We start from the raw sequence: 15,884 nt of genomic DNA on the forward strand, positions 1-15,884 counted from the left end.
CGACTCCTTTTTACCTTTGACAGCCAATTTCACATGTTTAGTCCCATCATTTCCATCATCACTTCCGCCATGACCTTTCGCCAAATCTTTGTGCCTCCTCTTTCTTGGCTGCTGGTTATGTGGTATGGTGGGCTCACTACATCAAAGTAAGGGTAAACCATTACTCAATCAAATAAGTGGTACTCCGAAGACTGACTGACTTTCACATAACGCAAAGAGTAAATAAAGTACAGATAGCCTCGCAAAACTCACATGTGCTCCAATTTCCCACGATGGACGAAGAAACCATCATGTTTTGTTTCCATGTTATCAACCTTGAAATACTCATCCTGCACAAATAAAAAAACTTGTAAGGAGCTTAGCAAATAATGCATAAAATCTACTTTCAACTTTGCCATAAGGTTGAGTTCGCGTTGTATCCGCAACATAGCCAAAGGATTGTCGTGCAACACCTACCAACTCAGTATCATCGATGAAGGAATCATCTGTGTCATAATCATCATCATCATCTGGTGCGTCATCCAGCATCGCATCTTCGTCATCACTGCTTCCACTGCCCTGTAAATTCGACAAAAGCACATGAAATGGAAACCAAAAATTACCCGGTTCACAAAGATTAATTTTTTAATTAAACATTAACATGATCAAACAAAGTATTGAAAGCTGGTAAATAAATTCTCACGAACGTTAAAAACATTAAATTTTTTTTATTAACATAAATCTAGCTTAATAAATCATTAAGCTGCAGAATCCAATCCTGTGTGATTAACGACGTAAATTAAAGCAAAGATCGATTTAAATGAACATGCATCACTGATACTGCATCTTTATCAACAATGCAAGCATGATTTTTCATTTTTTTCTCCGAAATTTCAAACACGAAGACATTAAATGCGCAAAAAAACGCGATCTTTATTACCTTGTGCTTCACATAATTAAATCGTTGAATAACCAGACATGCATTAAACAAAAGCACCGCCAAACAAGAACTTCGACGCGAAACCTTAAAATTAACATGAAATCGTTCGATTCAGTTCGACGTACCGCATACATGCGTTCGATTCTCTCGATCACATTGTTCAGACGGCTCGACCCAGCCTGGCGCTGTGAGTCACTGGCCTCTTGCTTCGGAAAAGTCGAAGCCATCGACGTAGGCGGAGGCTGGGCTTCCACCTGAGGACCCGAAGCTGATGCGCCAGCCTCGGTTGAGTTACTGGAGTTGGCCTCTTTCAGAAGCTTCTTCCAGGAAACGACTGTGGTTTCTCCGGGAACCAGCTCCACGTGGAAGCGGAGGCGATCACCGGAGGACTCGACGGTGGCAGCCGGTTTAGAGCGGCGGACCGGTTCAGGCGAAGAGCTTCCACCGCTTTGTTCCATGGTTGATGAAAGGGTGTAATGCAAATTAGTGAGGGAGAGGGAAAAAGACTGTTGGCTTGCAAAATGTAACGGCTGCAAAGGAAAACTAATATTTCTAGTTTTTATTTTTTATTTTTTTTTTTTATATTTTCAACCAAATAATAAAGAGGGAATCAAAAACAGGTGGATTCTTGTAATCCAACATGTAATCATCATTTATACCAAGTTGGACTTTCTACTACAGTACAAATTTATGCAATAAATTTTTTATTTTTTATTTGAAAAAAAGTTAAAATTATTTTATGAATTTTTAATTCACTTCAAATATGCAAATCTTAGTTTAAAAATCATTTTCTTTGAGGATTTTTCTTTACAAAAATGAATCAGATTTATCTTTGGGTACAATAAATCGGGAGACAATCTTTTGTATTTTTTGAAAGATAATATAATATAACATAACATAATCTAGTTTCTACTTTCTACCATCTTTTCTTTTAAAAAAAATATTTAAAAATTTGTAAATTTATATTTTTTTCAGTCGTGTTTGAATTTAAATATAAATAAATATATTTATTTTATTATATATTTATTGATATTCAATATATTTTAATCGTGTATATGATTTATTTATTGAGTGTAGGTTTATAATATATATAATTTTTTTCAAAAAATGGATGATTATTTTATTATATCTTACTATATTATTATAATAGAGACTATCTAATTAATTAACTTTTAATTAATTGACGAAGCTGATTTGAAATTTTCATTATATCCTAACTTAATTTTCATTAAAACAAAAATATTAGGCTAATTAGTCATTTTATATGACTTCCTCTTTTTTAGTCATTGTATGTTTTGTTATTTACCAAAATGACACTCAATTTGTGCCATTTGATTTTTTTTATTTACAAAAATGTCTTCCACTTTATAAAATTGATATATCTATTGTATTTTTTGTGAATATTTGTTTAGGAAAACATTATATATTTTTTATTTTTTTAAAATTTTAGAAATTTTTTTTTTATTAAAAGAAAACGGACTATATGAGCACGCAACGGGTTTTCAGCAGAATTATAGTATTTATTAATATTTATAAATATATTATATTTGAGTAAATAATTTATTAATGAGTAAAATATAAATATATTATTAAAATTTTAAAATAATACACTTATTTCTTATAATTTTTAGATAAAAACATATATAATTGAGACGGGCAGAGTTGGTGTCATAACCATGGAATTCATGCATACATTTGTTTGTTTACACGCAAATACTGAGTCGGTGTCATCACCTTCGATTTCGTGCATATTTTCGTTTGTTTTCAGTGTCCACATCCACCGTATTTGGTGTGTTTAAGGAACAACGAACTATTTTAATGCATCTTTCTTGCATTCTCTCGCATTCCGGCCAACACTCAATTCTGTATTCCGCTGTTTGTATTGCTAAGAGTTGTAATATTAATGGAGTCAAAAAAAAAAAAGGAGATTATAAAAATGTGCTAAAAATTTTCCCCACAAAAAATGAAATTATCATGGTAAATTTAATCAGTAACGTAGCAAAATAATCAAATCTAAACTCTTAAACCACTTAAATGGATAGAAATAATTATGTTCCTCTGTTCGATAGTGTTGCAAATGTTTAAAAAAATGATTCTTAACTTTTCTTACAAAGTTTTCAAATTTTGTAAAGAAAAGTTCATAATCATTTTTTAAAGTATTTACAAACACTACATTAGTCTGATATTTTTTTACAATGACATTTGTGGAATTATAGCGGTAAGGAATAATGTAGTTGAGATAAATTTAAAAGTGGCACGCCATAGAAATCAAACTAGAGCCATAAGTTCCCACTCCTTTGGTATACGACGTTGATTTGTAAGTATTTTATATTGATTTGAGATTAATAAAGTTAACAATCAAAATTAAAAATAAATGCACTCCTTTACTTTATGAATAAAATCATTATTATTTTATATATAAAGTGGAATTTCAGTAATAGAACATTTAAACATAAATAACACCGAAGGTAATATAAGGTAGTAGAGGAGGTGAAATTGCATACAAAATGAATTATACTTTATGCATGTATTCTTCTCTTCCAAAATGTGAGAGAAAAAAGAAATCATATAGAAGCAGATGGAGGACTTTATTTTTATATTTCAGGACTGGACTCCCTTGAACCTTGTTCAAATTTCATGTCCATATGTATACACTGGTTCACTCAAAATTCACTAAGCCTCCACCTTAGTCAGGTTCCTGGATTTTCCTTCATAAAAATTCATACAAAATCCAAAAAGCCATGATCACAAACAATGCATTTACAACTTAAAAAAATCGAACCCCTTCGATCTTCCACTAATTTCTCCCAGACACTTGCTAATATCGTTTGAGTAAACTTCTGGTTTGTACTACACACCAAGTTTTCAGCAGTGTCTTGTGCTTCCTCCAACCATCAAAGTACTTTCCAATCACCTTTTTATAGCTAGGCCTCTTCTGCATCAAGTCCCAATATTCGCATAAATTTGGCCTGCTGCTTATGTATTTTTCTTCTAGATTCATCAGAACCAATCGACTGAGGATAGGAATAAAAGCAACATCCGCCAATGTAAACTCTTCTCCAACAAGGTATGTTGTTTCACCAAGTTTAATCTCTGCTTCATCAAGAATTCTTTTGAGATGTTCTTCACTCAATCTCACTGCCTCTGACTCGTTCAATTTATCTTCTGTTTTGTATTCCTCTTTAAGCTTACGATGATATGCACTGGCTAATTCTGGGCACTCAGCCATCCTAGCAATTATCACGCGCCTCAGGAATCTTGAAACAGAGAGGCGATGCTTTGGGGGAAGGTGGGAGAGGGTGAAGAACTTGGGATTCCACTCTTGTAACTTATGAATCCATTCGACAACTTCTCTGGTGCTAAGAGCTGTGTCATCACCACCAGAAGAGACCATTGCTATTTTCTCAATATACCTGTAATAGTGGGAAAAAACAAGAAACGGATAAAATGAACTGTTCCCTGAAGGGTTGATCAAGAAACTAATGGAAAAAGGGAGATGAGACATACAGGATGATCTCTACAGTATTGAACAAAATGTGTGAACCATTTTGGAAGACTGGAAGTTTGCCACTTGGGTTCATCCTGAAAAAACCGGAATCATAATTCTTGCCTGTGACGGGATTAACGTGGAACGATGTGTAGTCAATGTTCTTCTCTTCTAATGCAAGCCTCACTCTTTGGCTGTTCAATGAATAAGGATGATGATATAGCTGCATGATGTGATAAATTATACTGTTTGAATGTACACTTTATCATTCAGTATTCGTGCAGTGGCTCACGAAAATCACTCGCCTCACTTTGAGATGAAAAACCTGCACTTAATAATGGCAAGTCATTTGTCTAAAACGGTGCACATGATAAAAGGCAGCAATAGTTCTATTTCAGGGATTAATGGTCATATCTCCTTGTTATATAAACTGGGAAGCTACAAATTAGGTATACAGTAAGCTTGCTTTGCTGTCCGACTTAGTACAAAGGGCAAAATTGGTGTGGAAGCAGAAGGTAAAATATGTTCATATGATCAGTACAGACAAGTAGTCCACTGGACATATTTTCACACACACATAGAGACTCATTTTTTGCACTGGACATATTTTCACACACACACAGGGACTCACTTTTTATGTAATTTTACTGAAATAAATAGGTTTTGCCAGGCCCAAGTCTCTCTTTCTGAGATTCTGGTCCTTCAATGAGAGCAAACCGCATCTTATTAACACCAATCAACCATCATCATTACAGCATAACCACATAACCAGAACCGATGACAAATACAGAAACAAAAATAATACAACAAACTGTATTGCTCAACAAACCAGTGAATTCACTACCAAGACAGAAGTCAGCCAGGTCCAAATCATCCCCCAACCCCCAAAAAAATCAGTGTTCTTTCTCTTAATGCCTAAATTTCGCTGTTTAATTAAATTATACAGCAATTCAAGTAAAATCACACATTCGCAATAATATAAACACAAAAGTAACTAAATGAAACACAACCAAAAACCAAGTATAGCTAATGTAATGAATAACAGAAAAGAAGTAACATCATCTAATGAAAGCCCTGAATTCACTACCAAGATAGAGGTCATCGACTACAACATATACTACAACATACTATATTGCTTTAACAAAGCACTGAATTCACTACCAAGATAGAGGTCATCCAGGTCTACCAAAAAAAACTAAACTGTTCTTTTTCTTAATCTTATCTAAGTTTCGCGGTTAATTAAATTATATTAGGAAACCAAGTATAATCCACACGATTTGTAATAGTATAAACACAAAAATAACTGACTGAGACACTCACCAAAAAACCAAGATAACCAAAAATCACACTCTCCAAGATGCCTGAGAAAAAAAGATTAAAACTTTGGGACAAAACAAAAACAACGGATACGGATTGCACCAAGAAAATCAGAGGAAAACCAGATGATCTCAGGGAAAAAAAGACTTTCTTCAGAAAATTATGGGTTTTATTGTGCAGATATATTAGGAGCGAACCAGATCAGAATTAAAAGGTCGTGTCTTTACAGGAACACTTGATCAAAAAGCTAAAAGGGATATAAAAAAAAGCTAAGAATAAAGGAATAGGAAAAATTTCGACAACGCGGGGCGACAGTTTCTGCTGCTTGATAAGAATTTATTATGCAGAGGAAAGGTACGAGAAGTTAACTGTGATACTCGTTGATTGATTCTTGATTTCTTTTTCTTTTTTTTTTTTAAGGGATTGTTCTTGATTTCTTAAAACAATAATTTCCCACCACCCCACCATTTTAATGATTATGATTATTAATTTTTAGAGAATTCCCCCCGATTTTATATTGAACTATATGTTTAAAAAAGAAAATTAATCAATTGGGTTCAAAAAATAAAAATAAAAAAATAATCAATTAAGTTTGTCGGTTCATTCTCCCTTGAGGACAAAATAATCAAATGTCGAGATTTATGTTGGTTCGATAAAAAGAAATGAAATCGGACGATGGGTAACATAGTATTTCATTTTTAATTGACTCAAAACATAATTTAAATGATTTTATTTTATTTTTTATAATATATTTTTCCTCTCAAAACGTATACCGTTGCCTCGACTGGATTCTGAAATTCGTTTGTTGTTATTACACGATTCTTAAATTCTCGAAGTGATCCCCCGTTCTAGCATTTGTCTGTTAAATTGTGTGGCATACATTTGTCTTACTTTTTAAAAAGAGAATTACAAACATGATTCCTTATCCACAAGTCACTGGTGTACATAGCCCATTTGCCTCCATACCAACATTTCAACAATACTCTGCATATCGCAAAAATAAAACAAAATAAAAGTAACAAGAAGCCATGGCTGCAACTTCAATCAACATGGCCTCCACCGGCTTCTCCATGCGCGGGTGGAGTAATGACCAAAAACACCTCAAAAAGAGAAGCTTGTTCTCAATCTCAGCTCAGCAAGTAGAGGTGCAAGAAGAAGAAAAAGAAAAGGATAGCATGAACCAGAAACAACAGGCCGCAGAAGCAACGACGCCATTGAGGCCGGTAGAGCGACAATTGAATGTGAAGAGTAAGAACATGGGCAAGGAATATGGAGGGCAGTGGCTGAGCAGCACAACACGGCATGTAAGGATATATGCAGCCTATATTGATCCCGAAACATGCGAGTTCGATCAAACGCAGATGGATAAGCTTACCATTATTCTTGATCCAACTGACGAGTTCGTGTGGACAGATGAGACTAGTAACAAAGTTTACTCTTATTTCCAGGAGCTTGTGGACCATTATGAGGTAATGCAACCCCTCTGTGTTTCTTTTCCAGCCTTCAGCAATTGGTTTCCAAATAACTGAAATCTCAAGATAAAGGAAACAAACAAGGGTGTTCTAACACAAATTGCAAACAGAAACACTATAGAATGCAAAATACCTATTGTTAACATAGTAATGCTACAATGAAACAGGGAGCTCCATTGACAGAATACACACTACGCCTGATTGGTTCAGACATTGAGCACTACATCAGAAATATGCTTTATAAAGGAGAAATTCAATACAACATGGATGCCAAGGTCTTAAATTTCAGCATGGGAAAACCACGGGTGGGATTCAATTACGATGGACAGCTTCAAGATGTGCAATAGTGGAAGTTTCGTACATAAAGATTCAAAGGTAGGGAGACTTATATGCAAGGAGAATGGAAATCATATCATCCAATATATACACTATAAATTTTTTTCACCATTTTGTTTCTCAAAAGTAAACTTCTAATGCTAATTCAGAGTGTGCAAATTCTAATGGTTGAACTAGTAGCGTAGCAAAATGGACAACCTTGATTTCGAAATCTTGAGCCACAAACATCCCATTTTTAGCTTTTCCTTCTCCTTTTTGGGGAAAATCCAGGATGGCAAACTTCTGGACTTATAGCCAGGCATTCTGCATCCATCCAAGGTTCAAATGATTCTTCCTGCAAAAATTTCTGGTTTCACAAAGGAAACACAAATTTTAATCAGGGGATAGAACCTTGTAACAGATAATTAAAATATCAATAGGTCTAGTGCATGCTTGATTCTGGAGTATTTTCATAAGATATGCTGCATGTCACGCTTGTAACTTCTTTCACCGTCTAGTCATGAAGTTGTCACCATCTAGTCATGAAAGGGTCTGCTGGCTTTCGACAAGGGCAGACTACCCGTGGCAGAGGAATGTACAATGCAAAGAGGGGCATTGAAATGCAATTGGCAGGGATTTTGAGTTGAGTAACTGACTTAGAGAATCATATAATTCAAGCTTAGGAGAATGAAACTAAGGGATTGAACCATGAAATTAAGTACCAGATTAGTTCATCGCACCTAAATAAGTATGTTCATAGATTTGGTTAACAAGCAAGGAAATTGACACTGAACAAACATCTGCACTTTTCAAAACCAAGGAACCATTTTTTTTTTATCCCAAATAAATTCTATTTTATTTTGATATGCCGAGGTTTTGTTTCAAAACTTTTGACTTTTTGAGTCACCTACTTACCAAACTGAGTTCACCCAAAAACTTCCATAAACATACCTCGACCTCCGACATTGACAAAAAGAGAACATAGACGACAGATGCCCACATGCTTCTTTTCAACCAAAAAACTCCACATCTTATTTTGGATAATTATAGACAAGTGAACCAAAAAGAAAGGATTCGACTTATGTGATTTTATTCACCAGCCACGGAAATAATTGCATTTTGTTACAAAACCATGTGATAGGGTAGAAATGAACTCTGACAAAGACACCGACCTGAAGCCAGAAGAAGAACCCACGTAAGAGGTTCAAACATTTAGGTTCATCAACTTGGAATTTTACGAGCTGTTTTCGCAGACCTGCATTCATTAAATGCATCAATTTTCAGGAGGCAATTATTCCAAAAACATGAGCGAATTGGGAATAAATTCATAAGCAGATGGAAACAATCAAATGATGTTGAAGCCACAAATTGGAGGACAAACAACAAAAAGCCCATGACAATCAGCAAGGACAAGATGGCTGGTGGCCACGGTAAATTCACAGAAAAATGATTTTTGCAGCGATTATAACTCAAACAGACAGATGACATATTACTTAATTATTTAACATGAATTGGAATGTGAATAATAGAGATTATGTCAAATTCTACTTTCAATTTGAGAACATAGTGAACAAGAGACTTGTTACTTCATCTGTTAATTAACAGTATACTTAGCATTCCCAACAGTGAACTGACGAGAAAAACACCATCAACTCTCTCCACTGACAGTTGTAGTTCATCTAAACAGCAATCCAGACGATGATTTTGGTGATCTTGATGCAACAGACACGACAAATCTCAGAAGCGCAGTAGGCAACTTTATTTACACTGCAGGCTGAACAAGAAAAACTCTACACACTTCATTTTTACACTACTGGCTGAGCAAGAAAAGTTCTATGCAAAAGGTTCAGTCATTCAAATTCTTAACAAAAGCGAATTCCAATGGTAAGTATAAGAACGAACGCAAGCCAAGGAACAACCAGCAAGGTTTAAGAGCCATCAGAGAAGTTCCCTCAATGACCAGAGTTTCTAATTCAATTATCATCAACAGAGTTTCTTTTATTCGTCATTTTCTCACAGTAAATAACCAGTAATAGAGTTTGGAGCTAAATATCACATAAGTAGGTGATCTGCAACAAAAGATCTTCAAATCTGTTGCCGTCCCAGTATGGATATAACATGTCAGACCACAGTATAGTGTTATAAAGTACAATGATAGACTGTTTAAGTGCTGATCAAGAGTTTCAATTATATTGATTACGAGAACCAAAGGATGAGAAAGGTCATCGTAAGGAATGGCCACATAAACTGCTTTACCCGATCCAAATGATTCCAAAACAATAAGAATCCAAAACTTTCCTTCCACAAATTACCCAGATTTTCATAAGACTGCATTTCTTAATATGAAACTAACTACTCAAACAGCCAAAAAATTAATTAAAGAGATGCAATAACTTCAAGACAAAACTCACATGCACAGAAATCAAAGTGATCATTAAACATGAAAAATTAAGACATGGTAATGTCAATCTAGAGAAAAAAAAAACAATATCTGACCAGGGAATCTATCCATGTAAGATTTTCCAATTTTTTCTGTTGCACATGACCTTTCCCTCCCTCCACGCAAGTCCATATGGCGATCTTCTGGTTTGCGGATTTTAACTTCTTGCAACAGCTTCTTGTGCTCCTCTTTATCATATGGTTTTCTAAGAACAGCTACTAATTCTTGCCTAAAACTAGATTGCATGGTTTGACCACTGAGGTTCCGGAAGATGTTCCCATTCATCATCTGCGTAAGTAAATCAAAACTCAGAAATTGGTATGGATTGTTAAATAGAAAAGGAGAATTGGTGAAAGTGTGCCGCACTAGAATATCAGCAAACATGTTCACTAACTTCAGGTGAAGCATTCACAGAAGGTTTCGACTTTCCTTCCTTGTAGAATGCAGATGCATCTAGGATTTCCACGTCAGAAGAGTGCTCATCATCAGAATTCTCTTTCTCCTGATTATTCTCCATGTCAACCTTCTCATACACTATTGTACCACCCCCAAATGTGCAAACATAGTAATCATCAACAAATTTGGAACTTTGAAGGAAAGTAAGATAGTCCAAATCTGACACCATTTCACTAGTTGCGTGTTTTCCTGCCTCTAACTTCAGGTTCTTGACCTCTTTCTTGGATTTTCTTGGGGTCAAGTTCTCGTTCATCTCAACTGAAGTAGATCTCAATAAATGCTTGCACTGATTTTCTATATGAGGCATCCGATTTGGAAGTCCATAATCATGTTTTATCTCACTCCTTAATCTCCTCTCAGGTTCTGAATCACATTCCTCATCTAAACTAATTTCTCTTTCGTATTTAATGGCCCATGGTGAACCAGCTCTCTCAAATTGAAATACATAAGACTTTTCATGTTCCTTCAAATTTTTTAAAAACATTTCATATTGAGGGTCATTCTTCGCCTCCTCAATGTAGCAGTCATCATCACTATCATTCCCAACGACTTTGTTGCTCGTCTCTTTTCGCCTCTTAACTGGTCCAAACTTTTTGTCCAATGTCAGGATGTCCAATATAAAGTGACTGTAGTCCATATCCACATCATGACTTTCCTCCATATTAACAAGCTGTGCGCCCCTTGACCCGGAAAGTACAAAATCATTATATGCATCATGGTCACGTAAGTTCTCCAGTCCAGTAAACTTCTCTTGTTTTCGAACCATTTGACTTGGACTTGGAAGAGACCACTTATTTCCTCCTTTTTCTGGGTGAGGCCGTTCTCTTCCCAGTTAGAGCCTTGAAAGATCAACCATCAGAGGAAAGGAAAAATCCAATCTTGAAACGGGAAAAAATGTCATTGCATATGAAAAACAAAAGTTCGAAAATCGGCATGAAATATCAAAATCCCGTATCTATTCTTGCCCAAATAACAGAATCACAGAAAAAATGACATCGCAACTGCTTCCTAACGTTCAATATGAAATAAAAACGAGGCAGTAACATGGAATTCATTTATGACCGTTTAAACATTCAATAAGTCACAATCCCAAGCCACGTAAAATATAAAAGAAGCAAGAAGCGAATCGTGTGGCAAACCTAAGTATTAACTCCACGCAAATTCAAAAGATTTATCTGCCACCACTAAACAATACCCAGATTCCAAAATCATCAATAAATTCATACCTGAACTTCTTCATAACACTATCACTCAAAGGCCAGTAAACAAGAAGATATACATAAATGGTCGTTCCGATACAAACGTGGATTATATTTATTTGCGGTGAAGAGAAATTGTTGCGATTGCTGCGAATTCTCCAGGAAAACGACGGCGTTCTGCGCTGCTTGTAGCTGTAGCTGGTCTATGAATATGAGAGGACGCATCTTGCGGGTTAGGGCGTCTTAATATTAATATTAATATATATGGGGAAACGAAGTTATGAAAGAATTATTGTTTAAAAGATTTTGGAGGTGCAGAAGAAAGATAATTAGATATGATATATCTTCTTGTTCTTCTCTCCATTTTTTTATTACGAATTTATTAAAATATATGAGAAGATATAGATATATTACGAATTTATTTTATACACTTGATTGAAATATATTTTGTGATGAAATTTTTTTTATTTGATGAATAAATTTTCAAATAATAATAATTTGAGTACTTTTGAGAATAACTTATTATCCGAATTGTATTTAGATCGTGTTTTGCTAAACTTAAATGCGTTTGGATTAAAAAGTTAAAAGAGAAAAAAAAAAATTAAAAATTGATTTTATTATTTCAAATGTGCTTGGATATAAAATCACTTTATTATTCAAAATTAAGTAATTTTTTTTAAAAGCTCATATTTATAACTTTTCAAATGTTTTTTCTTTAACTCAACTTAAAAAAGTGCTTTTAATTTATTTATTCAAGCATAAAATTATAACAAATTTTACTTAAAATTCAACTTGAAAAAACACTTTTTTAAAGTAAAATGCTCTGGTTTAATAGCTTATAAGCTGTCACGATTTATTTTAAAAATAAGCTGTTAAATGTTTGGATAAACTTATTTTAAATGAATTAAAGATGTTGATGTGTTTGACATTATAAGATCATTTTATTGTCAAAATTACCAAAAAATATAATACTATGAATGTTATTTAAAAATAGTTTTAAAATTTTATCATAAATATTAAACCTATATTACAATAAAATAAAAATATTTCACATTTTAATTTAGAAAAATCGATATTAAAAACTATTTGACTGCTTATAAGCTTTTTGACCAAATAATTGCCAAACAAATTCTAAGATCTTATAAGCTTCACTGTTTTATAGAGCTTATAAGCTCAACCAAACCATCTATTAATTTATACACTAATTCCACAACTATGATAATACTTGAGGTAAATCCATATCTTATCTTTGATATTCTAATATTTTTAATATTGCTAAAAATATATATTTATCATTACCTATCCATTTGAATTTTTGTTTAACTTTAATAATGATTAATAAAATAAATTTCTTTTTTTTAAAAAAAAAATTACTAATTCAATTGGAAACTAGTAACAATAGAATCATAAATTAAAGTGCAAGAAGTCAATAACTAGTACAATCTTCAGAAAATCATTTGAAGTCCACGAGAAAAAAAAAAACATGAAACATGATAAATTTTGTCTAAAACTAATGTAGTCCTCACAACAACAGCAGAAATTACAGAATTAACAAGCAGCAAACCAGCAAGGCATACTCCACAATGTTGCCTTTGAACTATATCTCATGCTGATCCAGATCATATATCAAAACAAGGTTGCATCCACTTTAAGGCACTCTTCATCTTCCCATGGTTTGAACGATCCTTCTTGCGCCAAATTCTGATCAACAGACACGAGGTTCTTGAGTTCAAAGATCGAAAAAGAGGAAACTAAGACGGGAAAAGGCGAGATATAACATGTATAAATAATTAATATGCAACAGCTAGCCTGAGAAAAAAAAATGTGATCTTTAAATCAAATCAAATTGCTAAAATGCATCCTTCTTCAAAAAAAACCATGGAGTGGATCATGTCACTGACCCTCATTGTTCTTCGAAACGTGTTTTTGAAAGTATGCACGATCAGAACAAAACTCAACCAGAAAGAAACAAGTAGTGATTTTTCAAATACAATATTAGCTTTCATTTTCAATGTATGCTCACAAATAAGTGATCAAGTACTATGGAAACCAAACGAAGATGCTTAATTGACTCAATGCAATGAGTTGTGGCAAACAATGTGATCAGAAAATTCACTAACCTTGACCCAAAAGAAAAATCCACGTAAAAGGGCCAAGCATTTTCCCTTTTTTTGCCGGAATGTCGTGAGTTTTTTCAGAACCTCTTCATGCAATAAAAGATGAAAGCGTTGTTTACTCAAAGGATCCATATAAATTGCATTTAGTAGCACCGGCACAGAGCAGAACTAAACATATTACTCGTAATAGACTTAGTGCTACATTAATTGAGGCACAGGTAGAAGACTAAAGAATCAAACATATAAAAGGATAAAATGCTTAATGTCATGATTTATTGTTTCTTTTGCCTTCATTGTAAATTAAATTAGATATAATTGTGACTTTTTTGCTTCGTTCTAACATAAAAGACCGCAAACTGACCTGAATGGAATTTGACATAAGTTCCGGCCATGAATTCTTTCTGAAGCCTCTTGCTCTCCTGTTTGTCGTATGGTTTCCTTAGAACATTCATGACCTGTCTCCTAAACACAGATTGCAAACTCCTCTTTCCAAGTAACTCAATGCCGTCATCTTCCATCATCTGATTAACAACATCAACATGGAATCAAAATTACAAATTCTTCGCAAGTTTTTTTCATAAATGCAAAGACAACATACACTTTTGTGAGATTTCTTTGAAGACGAGATTGAGCGTTGGTTCGCAGCCCTGTAAAATGATGCACTGCCTAGGATTTCAACATCAGAATCACTGTCATCCAGCTTGATTACTATTTCTTTCATGGTCATTCTACTGCTTTGTTTCGGACGAGCTTGATCAATAAAATTTTTTGTCACCTGATTTTTCCTTACACAAGGCTTGTGAGACAGAAGTTTATTTTCTATTTGAGCTGCATTGTTTCTGCTGGCTGCATCATCTACTTTAATCTCGTGATTTCCAAGGACCACTTTCCTTAATTTTCTCTGGCTCTGCGCCTCGTATTTCTTACCTGGTTGAGTTTGATCAACATCTTTGTGATGATGTTCTTCCAGCTTCTTCTTTGGACTAGGCTTCGGATACAAAGGCTCGTTGTCTCTGTAGCGCACAGCCTTTTTGTTGGCCACACAGTGATAAGTCACCACATTCTTTCCCCCCATCACTTTTGGCAAATTTGGCTTGCGCTGGAACTCCTTCTCTTCCTCACTTGGTGCGACTTGATTGACTCGATCAACCTGATTTTTTGTCATGGAACTATGTTTTGGTTCAGGCTTTAGATATACATGTTTCTTTGTATCCAGGTTGTGCTGGCTTAGAACTACATTTTTGCCTTTGAGAACTTCTTTTCTCTTGATTGTTTGAGCTTGACCAGCAGGCTTACTCTGATTCTCTGACTTTACATTATCTCTCGGGCCAGGACTCTGATACTGATTCCCACCGTCGGGCACGTAGTGTGCCTTGGCCACATCCTTTCCCTTGTCAGCTCTTCTCAACTCAGCTTGGCTATCATGAGGTTCACTATGATGTTTAGTTACAATATTTTCTTTCCGGACAAAAGTCATATTTTTGGATACTTTACAGCTTCTCAAATTGTCCATCCTTTTTCGTAGAGATTTGGAAATCCCAACCTCTGATTCTTTGATGATCCCCTTATTCCTAAGATCAGGCTTCTTCTTCAAGATTTCATTTCTTCTATTGTCAGATGCAAGCTGTTTCACAGGTGGCTGTTTATGTGGAAGCCTGGGACTCTGATCAGCAGCAGCACCATCGACTCGTCCGATATCCTTCCTCATCTTCCTTGCACCTTTAGGTTCAAGCTTTCCACCAAATCTTCTTTCTCTTTCGTATTTAACACATACCGGTGCACCATTGATCTTGCCCTCGAGAACATACGACTTCTCGTATTTCTCGAGGCTCTCGAAGAAGAGTTTGTACTGAGAGTCACTGATCACTTCATCAGTATCATCATTCTTTACACAAATTCGTTTGACGTTCTCCTTTTTTTGTGGTTTGTAATTACTTTGTGGTCTTCTCAAGTTGGATAGCAGAAACTTTCGGTAATCAGGATTTACAGTCTCAGACTTCAACTGTTTTATAAATTCATTCATTTCATCATTCGACCTGTTTCGCTTATTCATTGTTCCTTTCAAATCCTGTGCTGCACCACAAGCATTTCAGCCAAGAGCATAAATTATACATGCAGGTAACAAAATCACAAACCATGATCAGCTAATTTAACTCTCTACT

At 34.6% G+C, this 15,884-nt stretch overlaps 3 protein-coding genes across 5 annotated transcripts; 1 reads left to right on the top strand and 2 right to left on the bottom strand.

The window, feature by feature from the left end:
• Positions 1–3,415: 3,415 nt before the first annotated feature.
• Positions 3,416–6,120, bottom strand: LOC140863689 (glutathione S-transferase TCHQD). Of its 3 annotated transcripts, none has more exons than XM_073267287.1 (3): positions 5,727–6,120; positions 4,427–4,731; positions 3,416–4,332 (listed from the first exon to the last, which is right to left on the bottom strand). In XM_073267287.1, the coding sequence occupies exons 2-3, from the start codon at positions 4,633–4,635 to the stop codon at positions 3,738–3,740; spliced, it is 804 nt and encodes a 267-aa protein (XP_073123388.1). In that variant the 5' UTR covers positions 4,636–4,731; positions 5,727–6,120; the 3' UTR covers positions 3,416–3,737. The 3 variants fall into 3 exon arrangements, with proteins under 3 accessions (XP_073123388.1, XP_073123389.1, XP_073123387.1); XM_073267288.1 differs by having other exon boundaries at positions 4,427–5,084; positions 5,148–6,120; XM_073267286.1 differs by having other exon boundaries at positions 4,427–6,120.
• Positions 6,121–6,584: 464 nt separating this feature from the next.
• Positions 6,585–7,721, top strand: LOC140864076 (NAD(P)H-quinone oxidoreductase subunit M, chloroplastic). Its single transcript, XM_073267988.1, has 2 exons — positions 6,585–7,192; positions 7,363–7,721. The coding sequence occupies exons 1-2, from the start codon at positions 6,752–6,754 to the stop codon at positions 7,540–7,542; spliced, it is 621 nt and encodes a 206-aa protein (XP_073124089.1). The 5' UTR covers positions 6,585–6,751; the 3' UTR covers positions 7,543–7,721.
• A 19-nt stretch (positions 7,722–7,740) lies between these two features.
• LOC140861853 (uncharacterized) lies at positions 7,741–15,775 on the bottom strand. Its single transcript, XM_073264851.1, has 7 exons — positions 14,321–15,775; positions 14,084–14,243; positions 13,726–13,808; positions 10,345–11,238; positions 10,007–10,238; positions 8,683–8,765; positions 7,741–7,877 (listed from the first exon to the last, which is right to left on the bottom strand). The coding sequence occupies exons 1-7, from the start codon at positions 15,773–15,775 to the stop codon at positions 7,767–7,769; spliced, it is 3,018 nt and encodes a 1,005-aa protein (XP_073120952.1). The 3' UTR covers positions 7,741–7,766.
• Positions 15,776–15,884: the final 109 nt, after the last annotated feature.

The sequence above is a fragment of the Henckelia pumila genome, chromosome 4 (assembly GCF_033568475.1).
Source record: "Henckelia pumila isolate YLH828 chromosome 4, ASM3356847v2, whole genome shotgun sequence".
NCBI lineage: Eukaryota > Viridiplantae > Streptophyta > Magnoliopsida > Lamiales > Gesneriaceae > Henckelia > Henckelia pumila.